The sequence below is a fragment of the Salmo salar genome, chromosome 22 (assembly GCF_965601325.2).
Source record: "Salmo salar chromosome 22, fSalSal1, whole genome shotgun sequence".
NCBI lineage: Eukaryota > Metazoa > Chordata > Actinopteri > Salmoniformes > Salmonidae > Salmo > Salmo salar.
The window spans coordinates 33,721,072-33,744,801 of NC_138312.1; the positions used below are offsets into that span (position 1 = coordinate 33,721,072).

The 23,730-nt window shown below is 43.0% G+C and overlaps 1 protein-coding gene across 1 annotated transcript in view; it reads left to right on the forward strand.

Moving 5' to 3' along the window:
- Positions 1-23,730, forward strand: part of LOC106583170 (sodium channel protein type 8 subunit alpha) — a 117,542-nt gene that overhangs the window by 16,203 nt on the left and 77,609 nt on the right. The window contains exons 3-7 of the mRNA XM_082967492.1: positions 3,246-3,376; positions 4,209-4,289; positions 4,412-4,540; positions 7,530-7,621; positions 11,907-12,128. Of these exons, the coding sequence (XP_082823618.1) occupies positions 3,246-3,376; positions 4,209-4,289; positions 4,412-4,540; positions 7,530-7,621; positions 11,907-12,128 (655 nt within the window). The remainder of the gene's footprint in view (positions 1-3,245; positions 3,377-4,208; positions 4,290-4,411; positions 4,541-7,529; positions 7,622-11,906; positions 12,129-23,730) is intronic.

The window sequence follows — 23,730 nt, forward strand, 5'->3', positions numbered from 1 at the left end:
ACTGTTCGGGAGCAAATAACTGCAGATGGCATCGAACTGGGAAAATCTCTACAGATTGGTCCAATGAAATATTGTATTGAGAATCTGTAGTTATTATGGCTCAAGAATGTCAGTGAATCAAAGGCCTGTCAGAATATGAATGACTATTCCTGGCTGATAGCAGTAGATAAGATTAATATGATTCTTTAATCACATTTAATATGATTAATGACATTGGAATGTAACCATTTGGTGCCAATAAGACTATCAGAGGCTTACCTGTGTGTCCTAAACTAAAGCTATGTCCTCAGAGGGTCTGAAGTAAAAGTCGCCTTCACTCCCCAGGGAAGGAGGGAAGAAAGAGAGGGAGGGAGGGAGGAATTGAAGTCAGGACAGCCAGAGAGAACACATACACCTAGCATGAGGCTATAGGGACCACATCTGTGGCCATGTTGACAATGAGTCCAGAGCAGGCCACTCATTACACATGTCTCTTCTGTCATAGCAACATTTGACCCCCCACATTACTTTGAACACTAGATTTTTGCTGTAGCCCCAATTTGAACCTGAGCCTAATTTTAACCATCACCAGACAATGGGATTGGGGTAAATGATAGAGGTAGACAATTTTTTCTGACAGGAAGAAATGGTGAGGATTTGAGTTAGCCTAGCTATAGTTTATGGTCAAAAAGAAAGGAGAGGAAGAAATACTTAGGGAAGGAGAGAGCGAGGGATCAGGGGAGTGTGAGGAGTGTTGTAATGCAGAGAGAGAATACATTTAGTCTTTCCCCAGACTGCTCTGCAGCCACCACTCGCTATTTTAATCTAATTAGCTTTCAGGACACTACTGTCTCAGGACACTCCTGTCTCAGGACACCTCTGTCTTGTTGCCCAGCCGCTCCTTGCCAGTGTTTCCCTTGGAGTGTATGACAAACAGACAGTCCCAGTGTGTGTGTGTGTGTGTGTGTGTGTGTGTGTCTGTGTGTGTGTGTGTGTGTGTGTGTGTGTGTGTGTGTGTGTGTGAGAGAGAGAGTTTGAAGTCCTTTTTGGTGTCTCTATATACCTACTGTATGTCTTTGTAGGTGTGGATTATTTCTCTGAATATGTGTCTGTTTGTTGTGCATGCCATGTGAACAGTTTAGTTTTTAATGTGTTAGTCTGACTTTGTGTTTCTGTTGAACATGTGTGGGGCTTACAGTGTAACGGGTTGTTTGACTGTGTGTGAATCGGGCTGTATCTGTGTTCAGTGTGTAGTATGTTTAGCTGAGATGTTTTAGTGTTTCATTCTATGCGTGTTGGCCTATGTTGCGTGGTGTGCGGTATACTGGCCTATATATTCTCCCCTAGTCCCACAGCTGTTATGGAGTGTAATACTGTACTGTACTGTACAGTAGGAAGGTACTGCAGAGGTCATCTGATCTGGACTCATGTGTTACGTAGCACCCCCCCCTCTCTCTATCTATCTCTCTCTCTCTGTCTCTCTGGGTCTGACTGGGAACAGGACTAATGGATGAAGTGGAGCCAGAAAAGTTCATGTAGGCACTTATAATTAACAGTATGGCTGATTGTCTACTGGTCACGCTTCTGCTGTGATGTCTCTTTCCTCTCACTCCCTGTGCACACACACCCCCACATACAAACGTGCATACACACACACACACACACACACACACACACACACACACACACACACACACACACACACCACACGTGTGCGCTCATACATAAATGCAATCGCATACAGCCCCCCCCTCTCTCTCACACACCACACACACACACACACACACACACACACACACACACACACACACACACACACACACACACACACTCCTTCTCTCAGAGCTCTGGGCCTAACCTCACCACAGCCAGCCCAGCCCCACTTGGCTGGATCGATGGCAGCGTTTGCAGTTCTTTTCCAGTAAGAGCTTTAAGCTGGGAGAAGAAGACAACTATTTGGCCACAGACTGGAGAGAGGGGAGAGGAACAGAGGAAGGAAGGAACAGACACAAACACTGGGATATCTTACTGTCACCGTCAGTCAGGGGCTCTTAGTTACTCTAACTGGAAGTGGTACAGTAGTTAGATAGTGCAAAGTGGTTGGGTACTTTTTCAAATGTTGAAAAACTTAAAATTACATTTTAGGTTTTTTAGTTATTAGGCTATTCAGACCTGGTCATTGAATTCCATTTTATATTTTTCACACATTCTGTAATAGTTGTGAAATATGTCTTCACAATAGTAAACGAGGCATGTGCATGTGCTTTAGTGGAAGAGACTCAAGGTCATGGTTGACTTAAAGACATGCTCCGGAACTTTGCCGACTACTAAGTATTTTTTAAACCTCCCGCTTTGGGCTGGATTGTCAATGTCTCTAACTGGAAGTTCCTACATGCGGAATCTATGAGAATAATTAATTTCACCTCAATTAGCCACAAAATCCCTACTTTGAAAGCAACTGTTTTCCCTACATTTTCCCCCAAGAGGGCCAGCCCCCTAGCAATTCAAGTTCTAGCCAAAGAGCTTCAGCCCCTCACTAGCAAGATACACACACACAGGAGAGAGAGAGAGATCCTTGACGTGGTGCACATATCTGCACATGTATGACATAGTAAGCAATTTTACTTTGAGAACTACTGGCTAAAAAGTATGCAAAAGTACTAGAAAATCAGAAGTCTCTGCCTAACTGTTCTATAATGAGAGAAGATGTTGTGGTTGTCTTTGCTGTTCAGCCTGTGCCCTAGTATGTGCATGAAACACACGGTCAGACTCAGCACATCTTAGGATATACCCTGTTTATTACTCAGTAACAAATAAGTTACCAATATTGGTTTACCCTCTTGTTGATTGCTTTTGGGAGGAAATGCACAGAGTACTCCTTATGGTGCCATGTTAAAGTGGGTGAAATCTACTTGTGGTCGTAATACAACATAATTCTTCTTGCAGTGAATGGGCATGGCAAACTGAAGCAGCAAGTTCCATAAAATGAGTGGAGCCACCCTGTGTGCCCTGTGACTCAGAGATGAGGTCTGCAATCAGATCAGCCAATGAACAGTCAGCTTAGTGTACCTTAGTCATGACTTCCCATTTCTGTTATCTCAGCATGAGATGTACTGTATGTGTCATGAAACCCTGATGAAGGCAGCATATTACATCGGAGCCATGAGAGTGTGCAGCTTTTCTTTTCTACATGTCCCGTATGTGTCATTCCTTGTATTGATTGCTCTTGTTAATGCATCTCTCTCTCTCTCTCTTTCTCTCTACAGACGTTTATAGTCCTAAACAAAGGGAAAACAATCTTCCGCTTCCACGCCACGGACTCCTTGTACGTCATCAGCCCTTTTAGTCTCTTTAGGCGAATAGCAATTAAGATTTTGATACACTCATATCCTTTCAAGTGGTGCATTGTCTTGCTTTGAAATTATGATTTTGTTGTTTATCATGGGGAAATTACGGAGCACGTACATGTACTTCTTCAATGTACTGTACATAATATTAAGGTTGAAGGAGCTAGTGATTGTGATGTTTTCTTTTGATTGGTTGAAGAAACAGAGAAGAGGTGATACAGGCCAAATCATCCTTGTATATTGATCTGGATCTTGTGACCCACACTATCCGGAAAAATCTTCCCTTGTCCGGATACCCTGGATCCACATCTCGTTAAATCTTTCATGGATGGGGCCACTGCATCGCAGTGGTAGAGGTGTAACTACAGACCTGTGTTCGATCCCAGGCTGTATCACAACCGGCCGTGATCGGAAGTCCCATAGGGCGGTGCACAATTGGCCCAGCGTCATCCGGGTTAGGGGAGGGTTTGGCCGAGGGGGCTTTACTTGGCTCATCGCGCTCCAGCAACTCCTTGTGGCGGGCCGGGTGCCTGCAGGCTGACCTCGGTCGTCAGTTAAACGGTGTTTCCTCTGACACATTGGTGCGGCTGGCTTCTGAGTTAAGCGGGTGGGTGTTTAGAAGGCGGGTCATGGCCGGTCATGTTTCGGAGGACGCATGACTTGACCTTTGCCTCCTGAGCCCGTTGGGGAGTTGCAGTGATGAGACAAGATCGAAATTGGGGAGAAAAAAGGGATAAAATAAAAAAATTCATGGATGAACTGTATGTCATTGTAGAGTGTCTCACAGTATATTCAACTATGTTCCTACCGTATGTTGATGGGTGGTGGAGTTTATATGGTCATCAACCTTTTCTTAACTCTCTTCCCTGTTACGGTATTCAGTATGATCATCATGAGCACCATTTTGACCAACTGTGTTTTCATGACATTTAGTGATCCTCCAGAATGGAACAAGATAGTAGAGTAAGTATTGATTTATAACTCCCTATGTACATTCATAAACTGTTTAGAACACATTTATAAACTAATATGCATTTATTCACATATCTCACCCTTTCGCTGTCTCTCGTCTTATTGTGCTCTAGGTATACCTTCACAGGTATCTACACCTTCGAATCGCTTACCAAGATTGTGGCGCGAGGCTTTTGTATAGATGGGTTCACTTTTCTACGAGACCCATGGAACTGGCTGGACTTCATGGTGATCTCTATGGCGTAAGTAGTCCACCTCCTCCCCATATTCCTCTCTCTACACCTCCATCTCTCTCTGCACTGCCATCTTTACCAGGGTGACAGGGTTGGGCCAGGCAGTACATGCCACACTAGAGAATTTTGCAAATCATGCAAAATAATCCAAGATGATGAAGCATCTCCAAATATTAATTCCACAGAATAGAATTCATTCAACTGAATCAATCAGTCAATAGGACATACAGTATATGTTAGTACAGGTACAGTGCATTCTTGTACAGGTACAGTGCAGACTTTTTCCCGATTTTGTTACGTTACAGCCTTATTGTAAAATTGATGAAATTGTTTTTTTCCCCTCATCAATCTGCATACAATACCCAATAATGATGACGCAAAAACAGGTTTTTATAAATTTTTGGAAATGTATAAAAAAAAGATGTACTGAAATTTCACATTTACATAAGTTTTCAGACCCTTTACTCAGTACTTGGTTGAAGCACCTTTGGCAGCGATTACAGCCTCGAGTCTTCTTGGGTATGACGCTACAAGCTTGGCACACCTGTATTTGTGGAGTTTCTCCCATTCTTCTCTGCAGATCCTCTCAAGCTCTGTCAGTTTGGATGGGGAGCGATGCTGCAAAGCTATTTTCAGGTCTCTCCAGAGATGTTCAATCGGGTTCAAGTCCGGGCTCTGGCTGGGTCACTCAAGGACATTGTCCAGACTTGTCCCAAAGCCACTCCTGCGTTGTCTTCACTGTGTGCTTAGGATCATTGTCCTGTTAGAAGGTGAACTTTCACCCCAGTCTGAGGTCCTGAGTGCTCTGGAGCAGGTTTTCATCAAGGATCTCTCTGTACTTTGCTCCTTTCATCTTTCCCTCGATCCTGACTAGTCTCCCAGTCCCTGTCGCTGAAAAACATCCCCACACCATGATGCTGCCATCGCCATGCTTTACCGTAGGGATGGTGCCTGGTTTTCTCCAGATGTGATACTTGACATTCAGGCCAAATAGTTCAATCTTGGTTTCACCAGACCACAGAATCTTGTTTCTCATGGTCAGAGAGTCCTTTAGGTGCCTTTTGGCAAACTCCAAGCGGGGTGTCATGTGCCTTTTACTGAGGAGTGGCTTCCGTCTGGCTACTCTACCATAAAGGCTTGATTAGTGGAGTGCTGCAGAAATGGTTGTCCTTCTGGAAGGTTCTCCCATCTCCACAGAGGAACTCTGGAGCTCTGTCAGAGTGACCATTGGGTTCTTGGTCACCTCCCTGACCAAGGCCCTTCTCCCCCGATTTTTCAGTTTGGCAGGGCGGCCAGCTCTAGGAAGAGTCTTGGTGGTTCCAAACTTCTTCCATTTAAGAATTATGGAGGCCACTGTGTTTTTGGCGACCTTCAATGCTGCAGAAGTTTTTTGGTACCCTTCTCCAGATCTGTGCCTCGACACAATCCTGTCTTGAAGCTCTAGAGACAATTCCTTCGACCTCATGGGTTGGTTTTTGCTCTGACATGCACTGTCAACTGTGGGACATACAGACAGGTGTTTGCCTTTCCAAATCATGTCCAATCAATAGAATTTACCACAGGTGGACTCTAATCAAGTTGTGGAAACATCTCTAAGATGATCAATGGAAACAGGATGCACCTGTGCTCAATTTCAAGTCTCATAGCAAAGGGTCTGAATACTTATGTAAATTTGATATCAGTTTTTTATTTATTAATACATTTGAAACTATTCTAAAAACCTGTTTTTGCTTTGTCATTATGGGGTATTGTGTGTAGATTGATAAGAAAAAATGTATATTTAATACATTTTAGAATAAGGCTTTAACGTAAGAAAATGTGGAAAAAGTCAAGGGGTCTGAATACTTTTCGAATGCACTGTATATTTGTAATGTTGAATTTTATGAGAATGACATACATATGCATGGGTTTGTTGAAAGAGAAGCCATTTTGATGTGATGGCTCACTAGTTAAATTCTAGAGAGTGAGATAGCTCCTTGAAATGATGTAGAGTTTATACAGATGCGTAAAAAAATTATCTGATTACTCGACTTGTATCCTCCTTTAAAAACAACATGTTTTGCCGGGGGGGGGGGGGGGGGGGGGATATTCTATCAAAGAAGATGATTTCAATGGGCAGGGATTTTGGAATTTGGTAAAAGGAGATTTAGATGATGGAAATATGCAAATATTGTAAATGTTCGAGTTTGGCAAGGAATGATTGCCCTGCCCCAATTTTAGCACCACAATATGTTTTCTCTGATTTATCTGTGTAACATTTTGAAATATTTGGTTGAAACATTTTGGGCCGTACAGTGTATTTCTTTATTTCTTTTGTATTTTCCTATCTTCCTTTTTTCCCCCTTTATTTTATTTTTGTATTTTCTTTCTTTCAAGGTTGGGGTCAATTCCGTTTAAATTCAGTCAGTTCAGGAAGTAAACTGAAATTCCCCCCCAAAAAGTCTAAAATATTTTCAGTAACAAAAAAATGTAATTGGAATTTCAGTTTACTTACTGAATTGACTTAATTGAAATGGCATTAACCACAATCCTGCCTTCTTTCTCTCTTTCATTCTGGAACGACTGCTGAGTAACTGTGATCTGATCCACTCTGCAGGTATATAACAGAGTTTGTAAACCTAGGCAATGTGTCAGCTCTGCGTACGTTCAGGGTTCTGAGGGCTTTGAAAACTATTTCTGTTATCCCAGGTAAGACTGTGCAGGTGTGTGTGTGCGGGCGGGCGAGTTGCTGGGGTCAGTGTTAGGTGTGGTTTTGTTTCTGTTTTTTTTTCGTTTCCTCTTCCACCTTCGCTCCTCTCTCCTGGAGGGATAGGCGCTTCTCTCTCTCACTCTCTCTCGCTGTGGTGTCCCCTCCTCCTGCCGGTCATCTTCTTCGGTGGTGATGGTGCTGGTGTGGTGCACTTGGCGTCCGTGTGTGTGACCTGTAGGTTTGTGTGTGTTACCGTTTGTGTTTTTTGTCATGGTGTTTTGTTCTGTGTGTGATCCTACCCCGTTACAGATATGTAACAGAATTTGTGGACCTGGGGAATGTCTCGGCGCTGAGAACGTTCAGAGTTCTCCGAGCATTGAAAACTATTTCTGTGATTCCAGGTGAGACTCCCATTTAAACACTAAAGCTGAGTTTATTTTGATTTCTCATTAAATGGATTCTCATAATTTCTTATTACTTTAGACTCTTAAAGAGGATGCCTCAGAAACGATAACTGTTTTGTTGACTTTTTATTTTCCAAACGATCAAAAATGGTAGCAATACATTTTTGATAGGCTTCGCAGTCTACTGGCAGTCTTGTGGTGTTAAGTTGAAAAGGTGCTCCTGATATGACATACTAGACGACAAACAGCCCATATAATAAGTGGGTGGGATACACTGCAAATGTTGTATTATTGCTTGTATTTTAATAATATTCTCCCCCAAAGTGACATTAACAGATTCATACAGTATACTGAGAGCAGATCGTATGGGTAGGAGCATGAGTTGTCCCCCAAGGAAAACGTCAGGCCCTAGTTGATAACTCTCCCATGGTTAAGAAAAACTCAGGGTCTTAGTATGAGGAGTAGTAGAAATGCAAAATAGTTATTATTATTGTCATCTTAACCTCCAAGTCAAAGTGATAGACAAGGGTTTCACACTCACACCGTATCTGTAAGCTTTTCTTATTTAGACCATGAGGATCTCTTCAGAGAGGTTCGATTCACTTTCCAACAGAGAGTCATTTGTTGATAGCCACCAAATGAATGAATATAGGTAAATACATAACGTTTAGGACCTTTGATGAGTTTGTGTTCAAATTTGTACCTTAGTTGTTGTCACCATCTTAAAACACATCACGTTTCTGTATGAAGCCCTGACCATAACGGAGCACCCTGAAGAACAATGAATTCCTTAAGACTGCCAAGCCTAGTTTGACAACACACTTTATGCTGCATGAAGCTTTTCAAGACACCTGCTTTTTTATCTTACAACTTTGGCTTTTAAGGAGCTTCTTTACTTTGAATTCCATTCTGTTATGATTATAACAGTGAACTCCTGAATGTGGACTATTAGTTTCTGAGATCTTTGTTAATCCTGGGACATTAAGGCATAAACACAACAGAGAAAGTAACTAAAGGAAATAAACACAGTGATAACACATAACTGATTTTCAATCCAACACTTCCAATGGTGCAAATATATAACCCCACCAGAGAAAAACTAATTGGAGATCCACCTGAAGGCTTTTTCTCTGGTTGGGGGTAAAGGTGTTGGATTGAAAATCAGTTATGTACACACACACACACACACACACACACACACACACACACACACACACACACACACACACACACACACACACACACACTTAATTAGCCTTTTGAGATTGTGTAGAACTTCGACTGCAGAACACTTTAATGGTGCAAAAGTGTTGTTGAACAAATGTCTGGGGCAGGAAGTAAATGTGAATTTGTGCATTAAATACATCTAGTCCAGTAAGTAGTGTTGGCTCAGTCTCCAGTGTAGGCCTCTGATCTAAAGGGGTCCCAACCTAAAAGGCTCACCCAGTGGGGATCACACCACACAGCACGAGTGGGACATGATGGGGGTGCCTAGGATGGGAACCATTCTAACCATGGGAACCAAGCTAAGTCACCATCCCGGTTGCCAGACAGACAGGTGATGATGACATGGAGTCAATTCCTTCAGCCTTGGCGTTTAAATGACCTGCATGCAACCTGCCATTCCCACTCGTTCCCCCTTACCCCTGCCCCCCTCGTCTACCCTCTCTTCTCTTCCAACTTCTTCCTCCTCTGACTGAACCCATTCCTGCGCTCTCTCTTCATTGTGCTGTGCTGCTGTGTTTGGTCAATCTGGTGGATGTTTTGTAGTTGTTGTGATATCTATTATCTGAGAGTGGCCCCACTGTTTCCAAGGGTGCTCTACACTGCCTGTGAAACTGAGACTTGAACAGAAAAATAACATTAGGGAAAATTACATAAAAATTACTTTCACATAATGATGTAAATTAACATACACTTTTCATTAATTGGTATCCCTCCACAACTCCATCACCCATTAGTCTTAGAACTATTTTGGTATAGCCTACCTCTGTCATTTTGTTGATTTAGAACATTTGAGGAGTATTTTGATCATCACTGAAGTGTGTCAGTCTCATGGAAATCTCACGTAGGGGCACTCTTAATGTTGTGTTTCTATGTTGTGGTGTTTAAAAAATGCTTGAATGTCTGATAATCTTCTTGCTGTTTTTTATGTGTCTTTAATTATTGTTTGATGTACAGTAACAGACAAAAGTTTCCACACACCTACACATTCAAGGGTTTTTCTTTATTTTTACTGTTTTCTAAATTGTAGAATAATAGTGAAGACATCAAAACTATGAAATAACACACATGGAATCATGTAGTAACCAAAAAAAGTGTTAAAAAAACTAAATGTATTTTATATTTGAGATTCTTCAAAGTAGCCACCCTTTGCCTTGACAGCTTGTCACACTGTTGGCATTCTCTCAACCAGCTTCATGAGGTAGGAAGGCATTAACAGGTGTGCCTTGTTAAAAGTTAATTTGTGGAATTTCTTTCCTTCTTAATGCGTTCGAGCCAATCAGCTGTGTTGTGACAAGGTAGGGTAGTATACAGAAGATGGTATTTTACCAAATAGGGCTAAGTCCATATTATGTCAAGAACAGCTCAAATAAGCAAAGAGAAACGACAGTCCATCATTACTTTAAGACATGAAGGTCAGTCAATCCGGAAAATGTCAAGAACTTTGAAAGTTTCTTCAAGTGCAGTCGCAAAAACCATCAAGCGCTATGATGAAACTGGCTCTCATGAGTACCGCCACAAGAAAGGAAGACCCAGAGTTACCGCTGCTGCAGAGGATAAATTCATTATAGTTGCCAGCCTCAGAAATTGCAGCCCAAATAAATGCTTTACAGAGTTCAAGTAACAGACACAACTCAACATCAACTGTTCAGAGGGGACTGTGTGAATCAGACCTTCATGGTCGAATTGCTGCAAAGAAACCACTACTGAAGGACACCAATAATAAGAAGAGACTTGCTTGGGGCAAGAAACATGAACAATGGACATTAGACTGGTGGAAATCTGTCCTTTGGTCTGATGAGTCCAAATTTGAGATTTTTGGTTCCAACTGCCGTGTCTTTTGGAGACGCAGAGTAGGTGAACGGATGATCTCCGCATGTGTGGTTCCCACCGTGAAGCATGGAGGAGGAGGTGTGATGGTGTGGGGGTGCTTTGCTGGGGACACTGTCAATGACTTAGTTATAATTCAAGGCACACTTAACCAGCATGGCTCCCACAGCATTCTGCATCAATTCGCCATCCCATCTGGTTTGTGCTTAGTGGGACTATTATTTTTTTTTCAACAGGACAATAACTCAACACACCTCCAGGCTGTGTAAGGGCTATTTGACCAAGAAGGAGCGTGATGAAGTGCTGCATCAGATGGCCTGGCCTCCACAATCACCTGACCTCAGCCCATTTGAGATGGTTTGGGATGAGTTGGACCGCAGAGTGAAGGAAAAGCAACCAACAAGTGCTCAGCATATGTGGGAACTCCATGACTGTTGGAAAAGCATTCCAGTTGAAGCTGGTTGAGAGAATGCCAAGAGTGTGCAAAGCTGTCATCAAGGCAAAAGGGTGGCCACTTTGAAGAATCTAAAATATATTTTGATTTTTTTAACACTGTTTTGGTTACTACATGATTACATGTGTGTTATTTCATGGTTTTGATGTCTTAACTATTATTCTACAATGTAGAAAATAGTAAAAATAAAGAAAAACCCTTGAATGAGTAGGTGGGTCCAAACTTTTGACTGTTACTGTAGTTATCAAGGATGCTATTCTCGCTGTAATTTAGTTCAATATGACTTAACAGTAACTAACAATATAGAACACAATCACTATTGACGTATCAGAGTGTTTGAAGTGAAAACCTTCCTTTCCTCATGGAAAATATATCAACCATACGCATTATTATTATTATTATTATTATCATGATGACACATACGCCTGCAGTTTAGAATATTTCTGTTATACCTGTCCAAATTGAGATATTGTTGATTCTGAACAGAGCGGTCGTTTTGGTTTGATGTTAACTTGAAGAAGTACAGTTTTATGTGATGGTCTACTATATTACTGTAATACTACTATATAAACTCTATAGAAATAATTCATAGCTAATCTTGTACTTTCCAGCAATGCCCATTTCTCTTTGTTTGTGTGCGTGTGTGCACTTGTGTGTTTATATGTATGTGTGTGTACACAAACACACACATACGCGGGTATGTGCGTGTGTGTGTGTGTGTGTGTGCACATTTGTGTCTGTGTGTGTGAATGTATGTCTGGTTCCTTCCCCCAGGACTCAAGACCATCGTCGGTGCTCTAGTTCAATCCGTCAAGAAATTGTCAGACGTTATGATCCTCACGGTCTTCTGTCTCAGTGTCTTCGCTTTGATTGGACTACAGCTCTTCATGGGCAACCTGCGGCAGAAATGTGTCATCTGGCCAATCAACTCCACTGAGAACTACCTGGCCAATGGCAGCAAGGGCTTCGACTGGACCGAATACATCATGAACAGCAGTGAGTCCGACACACAGCCAAACGATGTGTGACACTGAGACAGAAGACCGTTTCGACTTATAACATTTGAGTTGAGTTTGAAGGGGTGCCAGGTAGGCCGTGCCTACCAGAGAATCTGATAAAATGTATCCTTTTTAGTTAATGGGTCGATCTTATCTGTGTATCACTCATAGTCTAAATTAAAGACTGTAACGCAAAACTTAAGGTTACTTTCGTAACTCCAGTTCTCTGATAATAGGAGGTATCTCACAAGAGATATGCCTTTTAAGGCGGGTGACTAAGGAAGCTCCAATCACACGACGTCTGTTGGGCCCGCCTTCTGGTCATTCTCAAGCGTTCTCGAGCAGGGAAGTGCCGTGAGATACCTCATTCTATTATCTGAGAAACGGGATTATGAAAGTAACCTTAAAGAGCCACTGAACACGCCGATTAGCACATGCTTTTCTGTTGCTCATTCGAAAAATGAGATTTCAGTCTTGGAGGTGTGTTTCCTGACCGATTCCACATTTGGTTCATGATGTTTGTCACCCCAATGAGACACTGTAGATGAGGAAACCTATTTCACTTACCTAAAAATCCCCAGAGTGAATCGATGATATATCAAGAAATCTGTCATTATTTTCAACGTTTTTGCCGAGGATATTTTAGTTGCGCAATTTTATATCTAACTAAGGTGTTTGTTGCAGTATTTCACAAGTAAAAAAATGCGCGATGTGTGGTCATATTTAAATAAAGTCGGGCTGCTGGGCAGGTCTGTCTCACTGTATATGGTATTGGATAGAAAGCAATCACCTCAGCTGTTCACCCCATATTAGTGGGCAAATGGACATTGTCAAATCTCAACCCAACCTTCATTAACCGTTGTGAGACACGGGTGTTCCAAACTCCGTTTTAGACAAGACTGACTTTATGACCAAAATGATCCTGTTTACACTTTGTAGTCAATTTTGACTCTAGAATAACTTTTTCTGACTCATATCGATGCCACATAGGCCATTTTCAGAGGGATTAACTTTTTAAAGGCAGTCGCTCTTGTAAGTTCTTTCAAATATTAGTTTTGCTGTCTCACAATGGGATATAGCCCACTCCTGTATCACAGATATGTAACCTACTGGATAAAAGTAGAGACTCAGAGCTAGAAAATGGTATATCATACACTACAGTTGAGGAACAATGGGAAGTTGATAAACTTGTAACCTCACTTTTGAAAAAATGGCGCTTTAATGTTTTGGTAAAACAACTGGAGTGCTATTTTTTGTCTACACCCATTCTGCATCGTTCACACCCTCTTAAGCCTTAGCCCCACCCATCTCTTTAAGGATTCACGTGAGGACATGATCTAAACAATCAAAGATTTCAAGACTAAAGGCTGGTTTATACTACGTCTATCCACAATTGTCGCAGTGACATCATGAACATTCTATTGTCGTTTGACATCAAACTTGTCATTGTTGTTATGAAAAATAATAAACACAAAAACTACAGGCTGCATGACATCAGCAGCCTGGTGGTCCAAAATAGCATAACTAGTGTATTTTAACACGAATAAACCGACCCGTTTAAAATGAATTTAGTATTTGTCAATCTAGCAAACCAGGCAACTAAAAGCAACTTTCTAAACAATGTTTTGGTTCATTTCTAGCTTGTTAACCAGCTAGCTAATGTTAAGTTAGCTGGCTAGCCAGTTCAAATACTGACCATATCATATAGCTGACAACGTCTTCACGTTAGCTAATTTGTCTTCATTATTACAGGAAAATAAACTCACAACAAGATCATTATTTACAAGTTAATGGCGAGTCAATTACAGAAAATAGCTTACGGTTGTGAGTGTGAGGAAATAAAAGCAGGGCATTCTAGCGGAGAATTTCAGAACTTGGACACTGGCTTGTTGGCCTAACGTTATACATTTGGTGCAGGTCATGAACTTCACATTACCGTCTCTGGTAAACACATACTATATCAAATAAAATCTAAGTTTGTCACATGCACAGGATACAGAAGGTGTAGTGAAATGGTTACTTGCATAGTGGTGTCTTTTGTTAGACATGTAGCTAGCTAGCTAAACAATGAACCATAATCCCAACTCATAACATTACTACCCTGCATGAATCTGCAGGTAGCTAACCAACCATGTTCAATGTTAGCTAGCTAGCTAACATGAAGCTATAACTAGCAATGCAAATGGCGCTGAGATACGAATAATATTACTACACAGATCATACACATAATGTTAGCTAGCGAGCCAGTCAGCTAATGTTAGCTAGCTAGCTAACAGTACGCTTTAACTTGAAATGAAAACAACATTCTGACAAAATTAGAAACGTATAATATCTGAAAATGTGGCTAGCTAGACTATCTTACCCGTAAACATGGATGGACGCTTCTTCCTCTCTACCATGGATGCCACGGTTGCCCTTAGTTTGAAGATGTAATCCTGAGACAGGTGTTTTATACAACAGCCTTCTGTGTGTTCTCTTTTCAACTACCTCTGCATATTTGCAATCAAACACCATAATTTTCTCCATCTCCTTAGCTATCATACTCTAATTCCATCGGGCATTCTACTGATTTCTAAACTTGTTCCTCCAGAAAGTGGAGAGAAACACTTTTGCACTTCTACTACATGATATATTATTTTTAAAGCAGCGTTACAGAGGATTACCTACACATACTAACCAGCTCATGTTATAGAACGAAGTGTGCTACATGGCAGACCAATCCGAACTCATCTCTCGGCATGTCCAGCCCATCCATTATCTCAGCCAATCATGGCTAGCGGGAATGTTCCTGTCTTTTTTGTGGTTAACCAAATTATACACATTTACAGATGGCATAGACGTTTGTTGTTAAGGCACATTAAACTTCACATGTTCCAGAAAGCATTTCTGGCAAAAAATGCATTGGTAAAGTAGTTTTGAAAGAAAGATACTTCACCTCAACGCTTTCCAGTGGCTCGAAGAGCTACTGTGAAATAGCCTCAAGCACAATAGACAGTAACCAAGATGGGACTAAAGGCTTGGGGACTAGGCATAAGAGATTAAGTTTCTCTCTTTCAAAACCGCTTTACCATAGCTCTTACGTCCACAAAGCGAGTGAGTGAGCTGCTTACGCCGTCAGCCTTCATAAAAACGACATATTAGAGGAAGTTTTTCCTACTGTATAGTGTCAAAGCCTATGGCAGCGATGGCAGCCAAGTACACCTTAACAGTGGAAAAGACTTAGTCTCTGTCCAACAGGTATTGCAAAAAGCATAACACTTTGGATATAGAGCATAGGTAAGAGATGACCGGTTTCAGATCGCACAGTCTCTCAAAACACATGCCACTTGTTACTATACAGTGAGCATGTGGAAGGGACCCTGGCACTCTGGACGGTGCAAACCAGGGGTTCCCAAACTTTTTTACTCTGGGCCCCCACTTCCAGCATTGGGGAACATCCCATGCTCCCCCTGTGCGAGCGTGCACATGCCACGTCTATTTCTATGGGCACAAGCAATGTTCATGACACAAACTGTTCACACCCCTCTTGTTAGTGAAGAGAATTTCTGCAGCTTTAAATCTTATTTCCTGCAATTCTACACATTTTGTCATTGGGTGCAAAGAAAATGTAACAGTTTTAAAGCAAATTTTAGTGCAATTCTATACATTTTGCCCTGTGTATTTATGTGATACTTGAATGGCAAAAAAATTACAACATAATTTATGGGCTAAATAAACAAAATAAAAAAATATGTTAGCTGTCATGGGTTATAAGTAGCTTTCTAAGGTATGCAATGACTAACATGACAAGAGGCACTGATGAGGCACTACCCAAATTTGAAATGTAATCTTGTGCATTCTACTATTATAACTTTCAAGAGTAAGTTTAAAGCCGGAGCATGCAGACCCCCCCTGCCTACCCCTTGGGAACCACTGGTCTAAACGAGTGGCAGGCCTGTTGCATTTAGAAGAAAACATATACCAGACATTCAGAATTCTTACCAGCCAATACATTTATTCACCATAACACCAAAAAACACAAAAGAATTATAAAAAAAACGTATAAAATAATTTCTTTAGTCGCTCTGTGAGTCATCATTTCTCTTTTTTGGCAAGAGGCTGAATGTATCACCGGAGAAAGCATCCGAGCGAGCGAAACAACACCCCTCTGTCTCTGTATGTGAAGCTCATCTATCTGATGCTGTCTGGTCAAAAATAATATGATATTGTTGCCGCCTGTAGTATTGAATACAATGGAAGCCAGCGAGCATTTGGCCTCCCTTGATAAAATAAAAATAATAGCTAATCAACGTCGCGCTAAACTGAGTGAGCTCAACTATGAATGGTCCTGGCATACCAAAAAATTGTCAAGAGAAGCCAGTTAGGATTTGCTTTCACACCAATCACATCACACCATAAGCCAAACCTCATTTACAGAAAAATTAGAATTGTTACAAAAATTGTTCCTTTCCTAAATTAGCCATGGATGGAGATAAGGATTTGGACTTGTGTTTTTACTTAATTTTCCGTACTGGTAATATAACGCCGATAATAATCCAACAATACATTTATACATTGTGCCCCTGCCCTGAAAGGATGGAAGTTCAACATGTACTGTAGCTAGATGTAGTAGGCTAATGTTAACTAGCTGGCCTGGTATTTTAGCCAGGTACCCTAGGACAACAAAAACTAAAAGCATGTATTGTATGACAGAGTCATAGAATGTTTAGGCAACATGAAAGAGGAGGATGACATTGGCGTTTCTCTACAAGTAGGGTGAGTCAACATTTCTTTTTTATTTGCATGCTCGCACACGCACACACACATAAAAATCAGTACCATGGTCAGTCACATCATAATTAGCTTGTGTTGATTGGACTAAATCGTTTTTGGTATCTTTTAGTTGTCACTGTATTAGACTAAGCATAGGTGATTAGATGATATTGAAGTTGAAATGGTGCTGGAATAGTGGAGGCAGGGCCTGTTTTCTTTGCGACTTGTGGTAACTCTCCGTGGTTCTAAATCAATAGTTGTTTAGAAGTTCGCAAATGTCGGAAACATTAACTTGCTTGACCATGCTATAGGTCATGTAACTGTTGTTAAGTGTTGTTAAGAAGGCAGAGCAGCCGGGCGTTATAGAGCAAGTTTGGACACACCTACTCATTCCACGGTTTTTCTTTATTTTTACTATTTTCTACATGGTAGAGTAATAGTGAAGACATCAAAACTATGAAATAACACATATGGAATCATGTAGTAACCAAAAAAAAAGTAAAACAAAGTAGCCACCCTTTGCCTCGATGACAGCTTTGCACACTCTTGGCATTCTCTCAACCAGCTTCATGAAGAATGCTTTTCCAACAGTCTTGAAGGAGTTCCCACATATACTAAGCACTTGTTGGCTGCATTTCCTTCACTCTGCGGTCCAACTCATCCCAAACCATCTCAATTGGGTTGAGGTCGGGTGATTGTGGAGGCCAGTGTCACACCCTGATCTGTTTCATCTGCCTTGTGCTTGTCTCCACCCCCCACCAGGTGTCTATTCTTCCCCATTATCCCCTGTGTATTTATACATGTCTGTCTGTTGCGAGTTCGTCTTGTTTTGTTAGGTCTTACCAGCGTGTTTCCCGTTTCTCCAGTTCTCAAGTTTTTGATTTCTAGTCTTCTCGGTTCCGACCTTTCTGCCTGTCCTGACCCTGAGCCTGCTTGCCATTTAGTGTCTGCATCTGGGTCATGTCGTGATAGTACAAAACAGGCCATGACTGACCAAGCAGACTCGGACCAGCTCCGCAACACTGTTTCCCTCCAAGGAGCCACCATTGGAAGACATGAGGAATTACTGCATAACCTTGTGGAGGGACTCCATACCTTGGCGTAACGCCATGACCATGCCCTCAATGCATTGTTGGAATAATTCTGTGGAGTATCTACTAGGCAGCAAGCCACTATGGTAACCTTTGACTCCCAGTAACCCCGCTACCAGCAGTGCCTCTCCCCAGCCTACCCCGGCTTCCCAAGAACCCCACTTAACTCCTCCTGACCACTAAGCTGGGGATCCTGAAACCTGCCCGGCGTTTCTCTCCCAGTGCTCCCTCATCTTCGAGCTACAGCCCTTTTTGTTTCCTTTGCATCGTTTGAAGATAGCGTATCTTATAATGCTGATGTCCGGGAGGGCATGCAACTGGGCTATGACGGTGTGGGAGCAACAATCCATTGGTTGCATTAGTCTGGAGGATTTCATGGCGGGGGTAAGGAAGGTGTTTGATTCTCCGATAGAGGTGGCTCTGAAGCTACTTTGGCTGCGTCAAGACTCCCGTAGTGTGGCAGAGTACGCGGTAGATTTTTTGCACGTTGGCTGCCGAGAGTGCCTGGAACCCGGAGTCCCTGTTCGACACCTTCCTTCACAGAATATTGGAGGGAATTAAAGAATAGCTCGCAGCCCGGGAGCTGCCAATGGACATCGGCGCCCTCGTAGCCCTGACCGGATCAATGGGCGGTTACAGGAACGCAGCAGGGAGAGGTCTATTCCCATGCTCGCCTACAATCTGGTTCAGATACGGGAAAGAGATGAGTGGAAGACAGTCTTTAACACAGCTAGCGGGCACTATGAGTACCTGGTTATGCCATTCGGACTGACCAATGCTCCCTCAGTGTTCCAGGCCCTGTTCAATGATGTGCTCCATGACATGTTGAACCGATTCGTGTTTGTATACCTCGATGACATCCTTATCTTTTCCCGTTCGGCTCAACAGCATGTTCTCTACGTCCGACAAGTCCTCCAGCACCTCCTGGAGAACCAGTTGTTTGTTAAAGCTGAAAAATGTGAATTCAATAGCTCCACTATCTCTTTTCTGGGATATGTCAAACACTGCAGGGAACATTCAGATGGATCCTAACAAGGTGAGAGCGGTGGTGGAGTGGCCCCAACCCACCTCCAGAGTGCAGCTTCAACACTTCCTGGGATTTGCTCATTTCTAATGCCACTTCATCCAGGGCTACAGCACCCTGGCTTCCCCCCTCTCTGCACTCACCTAACCCAAGGTTCCATTCACGTGGTCCCCAGCTGCTGCCTGGGCATTTTCGGATCTCAAGCGTCGATTCACCACAGCCCCCAGGAACTACGACATGGAAAATCGGGAACTTCTTGCAGTCAAGATGACACTGGAGGAGTGGAGACACTGGCTAGAAGGGGTGCAACATCCATTCTTAGTGTGGACCGACCATAAGAATCTAGAATATCTCCGCTCTGCCAAGCGCCTCAATTTAAGGCAGGCTCGTTTAGCTCTGTTATTCACTCGTTTTAATTTTACAATCTACTACCACCCTGGATCCAAGAATGTGAAGCCTGATGCCCACTCTCGCTTGCATTGCTCTGCAGCTACACCGTCTGACCTAGAGACCATCCCCCCTACCTCCTGTCTGGCAGATACACTCGTCTGGGGTATCAAGAGCCTGGTCCATGAGGCGCAGTGTTCCCAGCCGGACCCCGGCTGTTTGTCCCAGATTCTGCCCAGTCCGCAGTCCTTAAATGGGCTCATTCCTCTTACCTCACCTGCCATCCCGGCTCCCGCCGGACCCAGGCTTTCCTCCGACAACGGTTTTGGTGGCCCACCATGGTTCCTGAGGTCTCCATGTTCATCGCCGCCTGCACTGTAAGACCCTCCTTCAACCACTCCCTGTTCCTCACCACCCCTGGTCCCATATATCCCTGGACTTTGTCACTGGTCTACCTCCGTCCGATGGCAACACCACCATCCTTACAGTAGTGGATAGGTTTTCCAAAGCTGTCCATTTCATTCCCCTTTCCAAGTTACCCTCAGCAAATGAGATGTCTCAGTTCATGGTACAGCACGTCTTCCAGATCCATGGACTTCCGGTCAACATGGTCTCCAATCGTGGTCCTCGGTTCTCGTCCCAATTCTGGAAGGCGTTCTGCACTCTCATTGGGTCATCGGCCAGCCTGTCCTCCGGGTTTCATCCCCAATCTAATGGCCAGTCGGAGCGAGCCAATCAGGACCTGGAGACGCCACTTCATTGCCTCGTCTCTGCCAAACCCACCACCTGGCGCCAGCAACTCGTGTGGATGGAGTACGCCCGCAACACCCTTCCCTGCTCGCCCACTGGTCTCTCGCCCTTTGAGTGTTCCATGTGTTACCAGCATCCACTCTTCCCTGAGCAAGAGGAAGGAGTCAGCATACCCTCAGCCCAGATGTTTGCCCACCGCTGTCGCAGTACCTGGAAGAGTGCCCGGTTCGCTCTTCTTAAGACCACCTCCAAGTATCGATGACAGGCGGACCACCCTGGACCCCGGCTCCCCGCTATCGTCTTGGGCAGAGGGTATGGCTCTCCACTCGGGATCTGCCTCTCCGGGTGGAGTCCCGTAAACTTTCCCCACTTTATCGCCCCTTTCCCCATCTCTAAAGTCCTTATTTACATATTTAACCTTTATTTAACTAGCAGGGTCTGTAGTGACGCCTTTAGCACTGAGATGCAGTGCCTTAGAACGCTGCACCACTCTGGAGCCTTAGCCCAACTGCTGTTCATCTTCTGTTGCCCCGCACCCTCTGCATACATCCCACTTAACATGTGTATAGGATTAAACCTCTGTCTCACAGCCCTTTGTCTCCTATTCTTCCTCGTTATCCTGTGTATTTACAGTTGAAGTTGGAAGTTTACATACACATTAGCCAAATACATTTAAACTCAGTTTCACAATTCCTGACATTTAATCCTAGTAAAAATTCCCTGTCTTAGGTCAGTTAGGATCACCACTTTATTTTAAGAATGTGAAACGTCAGAATAATAGTAGAGAGAATGATTTATTTCAGCTTTTATTTCCTTCATCACATTCCCAGTGGGTCAGAAGTTTACATGCACTAAATGAGTATTTGGCAACATTGCCTTTAAATTGTTTAACTTGGGTCAAATGTTTCAGGTAGTCTTCCACAAGCTTCCCACAATAAGTTGGGTGAATTTTGGCCCATTCCTCCTGACAGAGCTGGTGTAACGGTGTCAGGTTTGTAGGCCTCCTTGCTCGCACTCGCTTTTCCAGTTCTGCCCACAAATGTTCTATAGGATTGAGGTTAGGACTTTGTGATGGCCACTCCAATACCTTGACTTTGTTGTCCTTAAGCCATTTTGCCACACTTTGGAAGTATGCTTGGGGTCATTGTCCATTTGGAAGATGCATTTGCGACCAAGCTTTAACTTCCTGACTGATGTCTTGAGATGTTGCTTCAATATACCCACATAATCTTCCTACCTCATGATGCTATCTATTTTGTGAAGTGCACCAGTCCCTGCTGCAGCAAAGCACCCCCACAACATGATGCTGCCACCACCGTGCTTCAAGGTTGGGATGGTGTTCTTTGGCTTGTAAGCTTCCCCCTTTTTCCTCCAAACATGACAATGGTCATTATGGCCAAACAGTTCTACTTTTGTTTCATCAATCCAGAGGACATTTCTCCAAAAAGTACGATCTTTGTCCCCATGTGCAGTTCCAAACCATAGGCTTTTTTATGGCGGTTTTGGAGCAGTGGCTTCTTCCTTGCTGAGCGGCCTTTCAGGTTATGTCAATATTGGACTTGTTTTACTGTGGATATAGATACCTTTGTACCCGTTTCCTCCAGCATCTTCACAAGGTCCTTTCCTGTTGTTCTGGGATTGATTTGTACTTTTCGCACCAAAGTATGTTCATCTCTAGGAGACAGAACGCGTCTCCTTCCTGAGCGGTTTGACGGCTGCGTGGTCCCATGGTGTTTATATTTGCGTACTATTGTTTGTACAGATGAACGTGATACCTTTAGGCATTTGGAAATTGCTCCCAAAAATGAACCAGACTTGTGGAGGTCTACAATTACTTTTCTGAGGTCTTGGCTGATTTCTTTTGATTTTCCCATCATGTCAAGCAAAGAGGCACCGAGTTTGAAGGTAGGCCTTGAAATACATCCACAGGTATACCTCCAATTGACTCAAATTATGTCAAATAGCCTATCAGAAGATTCTAAAGCCATGACATCTTCTGGAATTTTCCAAGCTGTTTAAAGGTACAGTCAACTTAGTGTATGTAAACACATGACCCACTGGAATTGTGATACAGTAAATTATAAGTGAAATAATCTGTCTGTAAACAAATGTTGGAAAAATGACTTGTGTCATGCACACAGTATATGTCCTGACCGACTTGCCAAAACTATAGTTTGTTAACAAGACATTTGTGGAGTGGTTGAAAAACGAGTTTTAATGACTCCAACCTAAGTGTATGTGAACTTCCGACTTCAAATGTGTACCTGCCTTTTCTGCTTATCTTTTGCCAGTTCATCTTGTTTCGTCAGGTCTTACCAGCGTGTTTCCCGTTTCTCCAGTTTTTGTTTTCTAGTGTTCCCGGTTCCGACCTTTCTGCCTGTCTTGACCCTGAGCCTGCCTGCTGTTCTGTCCCTGATTGACTCTGCCTTGGATTACGTACCTCGGCCTGCCCTCGACCTGCCCTTTGCCTCCCCCTTTGTTATAATAAATATTCTGAGAAACAAACTATCCGCCTCCTGTGTCTGAATCTGGGTCACATCCTGAGTCATGATAGGCGAGTTCATCTGATGCAGCACTCCATCACTCCTTGGTCAAATAACCCTTGCACAGCCTGGGGGTGTGTTTTGGGTCATTGTCCTGTTGAAAAACAAATGATAGTGGGACTAAGTGCAAACCAGACGGGATGGTGTATCGCTGCAGAATGCAGTGGTAGCCATGCTGGTTAAGTGTGCTTTGAATTCTAAATAAATCTCAGACAGTGTCACCAGCAAAGCACCCCCACATCATCACACCTCCTCCTCCATGCTTCATGGTGGGAACCACACATGCAGAGATCATGCGTTCACCAACTCTGCGTCTCACAAAGACATGGCGTTTGGAACAAAAAATCTCTCATTTGGACTCATCAGACCAAAGGACAGATTTTCACTGGTCTAACAATTCAGCTTTCTTTTATCCACTCAAATTATAATATACGTTCATTTATGAAAGTCCTGTACCTCGGGCATAAACAATACTGGTAAATAATTAAAGTGAACCTATACTCTTAGAACAAAAAATGCTAAGTTGAACCGTATAGGGTTATTCAGCTTGTATCCATAGGGGAACCCTTTTTGGAGAGGGTTCTACCTTTTTGCAGAGGGTTCTACCTAGAACCCCATATGAAGGGTTCCTCATAGAACCCTCTGTAAATGGTTCTACCAAGAAATATTTTCTCATCTAAAAGGTTCTAGAACCCTCTGAAGGGTTCTGCCAAGTGAAAACTATGATCCCTTATTGATGTCACCTGTTAAATCCACTTCAATCAGTGTAGATGAAGGGGAAGGAGACCGGTTAAAGAAGGATTTTTAAGCCTTGCAACAACTGAAATGGATTGTGTCTGTGTGTCATTCAGAGGGTGAATGGGCAAGACAAAAGATTTAAGTGCCTTTGAACAAGGTATGGTAGTAGGTGTCAGGCTCACCGGTTTGAGTGTGTCAAGAACTGCAACACAGCTGGGGTTTTCACACTCAACAGTTTCCCGTGTGTATCAAGAATGGACCACTACCCAAAGAACATCCAGCCAACTTGACATAACTGTGGGAAGCATTGGAGTC